The sequence below is a fragment of the Chaetura pelagica genome, unplaced genomic scaffold, assembly GCF_000747805.2.
Source record: "Chaetura pelagica isolate M959 unplaced genomic scaffold, ChaPel_1.0 scaffold466, whole genome shotgun sequence".
Classification (NCBI taxonomy): domain Eukaryota; kingdom Metazoa; phylum Chordata; class Aves; order Apodiformes; family Apodidae; genus Chaetura; species Chaetura pelagica.
Window position 1 is genome coordinate 18,820 of NW_009953656.1, and position 1,869 is coordinate 20,688.

The 1,869-nt window shown below is 48.3% G+C and overlaps 1 protein-coding gene across 1 annotated transcript in view; it reads right to left on the reverse strand.

Annotated features, from left to right (window-relative positions):
• COPG2 (coatomer protein complex, subunit gamma 2) overlaps positions 1-1,869 on the reverse strand; it is a 26,281-nt gene that overhangs the window by 5,637 nt on the left and 18,775 nt on the right. The window contains exon 17 of the mRNA XM_010000299.1: positions 1,072-1,197. Within this exon, the coding sequence (XP_009998601.1) occupies positions 1,072-1,197 (126 nt within the window). The remainder of the gene's footprint in view (positions 1-1,071; positions 1,198-1,869) is intronic.

Consider the following 1,869-nt stretch of genomic DNA (forward strand, 5'->3'; position numbering starts at 1 on the left):
TCCCTCCCTGCCCTTGTCCCAAGTCCCTCCCCAGCTTTCCTGGAGCCCCTTCAGGCACTGGAAGCTGCTCTCAGGTCTCCCTGGAGCCTTCTCTTCTCCAGGCTCAACACCCCAACTCTCCCAGCCTGGCTCCAGAGCAGAGCTGCTCCAGCCCTCCCAGCATCTCCGGGGCCTCCTCTCGACCTGCTGCAACAGCTCCAGTTCTTTCCTGTGCTGAGGGCTCCAGAGCTGGACACAGTTCTCCAGGTGGGATCTGTCCAGAGCAGAGCAGAGGGGGAGAATCCCCCTCCCTGGCCCTGCTGGCCATGCTTCTTTTGATGCAGCCCAGGACACAATTGCCCCTCTGGGCTCCAGCACACACTGGTGGCTCATGTTCAGCTTCTCATCTCCTCCTACTCCCAGATCCTTCTCCTCAGGGCTACTCTCTGCAGGGGGTTTGGATCTAGATCATCTTTAAGGTCCCTTCCAACTCAAACCATCCTGTGATTCTATGAATTATCTTTACTGTGAAGCTGTATTTGATTGTAAGGAGAAGAGAGATATTTGAGTAATGACGAAGAAACTATACTTCAGTATAGTTCCCTTCAGTCCAGTGCAGCCAGCAAAAGAGCTGGGAGGAGGAGGAAAAGGGGAAAAAAAACAACTCACAAACAACCCAAAGCATTTCTTAAGAAATTGCACAAAGTCAAAATGCAAGAATTGTGCAAGAACATGGAAGAGAGCCAGTGAAGTGACAAAGCACTTCTGGAATTAACTTGTTTCCAACATCCACGAACTAGTATACTCTGATGATGTTCCAGCTCCTCTTTGGTAAGATGAGCAGAATCAACAATGACATTCCTGCCAACCCCTGTTCCTTTGGAAGAAGTGCCACCTTCCTTTATCTCTGAAGGTGAGGAAGGCTTGTTTCTGCAGAGCCAGTGACACTGTCAATTGCTGGACACTTAAGCTCAGCCACCTCCACTCTTGGCATGACCTTTCTAGGACAGCAGCCAGTTCACAGAGATCAAGTGTCATTGCAGCAACCTGAATGCCCAGAGCCCTGCCTGTGAAATAAAGTTCAAGTGTCACCTGGTTTCTGTTCAAGGATTGGTGCAGTAGCCAGAGGAACCGTTTTCATATCAAAAGGTTTGTCTGAAGGCTCCAGTGTGTACTGGTGCAGGGCTTTCTCCATCCCAGGAACGGAGACTGTCAACCCTGCAAAGCAGAAGCACAGGCAGCAAAATGTAGTGTGGATAGCAGGGGCTGTCAGAGGTCTGCAGGCACTGCCAGACGAGCAGTGTGAAGTCTGGATTGCCCACTGAACCAAAAGCAGTGACATCCCAGAGGCTGAGAAACATCCTCTGTATCTCAAGTCACCTCCCTCTTGAGATCTACAATAGGAAGATTATTTAAAGAGCTCTTCTCTGCAGCCTGTCCATTGGTTCAGGCTGCATGGAAAAACTCTTTGTGAAGAATTTAGAGTTTACAGCTAGAAAGATAACAGTTTGGACTTTGGCTAATAAAAAAAAGAATGGTAAATAAAAGTGCTTTTATCAGGAAACAAACACAGAAGCCAAGTACTTCAAGATACTGCAGAGAATGAAAAACTGCTCTGACAATGACACAGGAAGCTGCCCTTCCAGAGGGTACTGCAATCTAAGCAGTTTCCTCAAGAAAAGTCCTCTTGCAACAGCCTCAAGTACATTCAGTGTGCTGCTGACAGGAACTTTCCACCACAGGCCATAAAACGTGCTCATAGCCAACCCAGGCAACAAGATGTATCATCCCCAGTTTGTAACGGAGAAGATGGAGCAAAGGTTAAAAAAAAACTGTCCCAAGTGAAGGAAGAGGCAGTGATGACTAAACCCAACCCACATTCCTGATCCT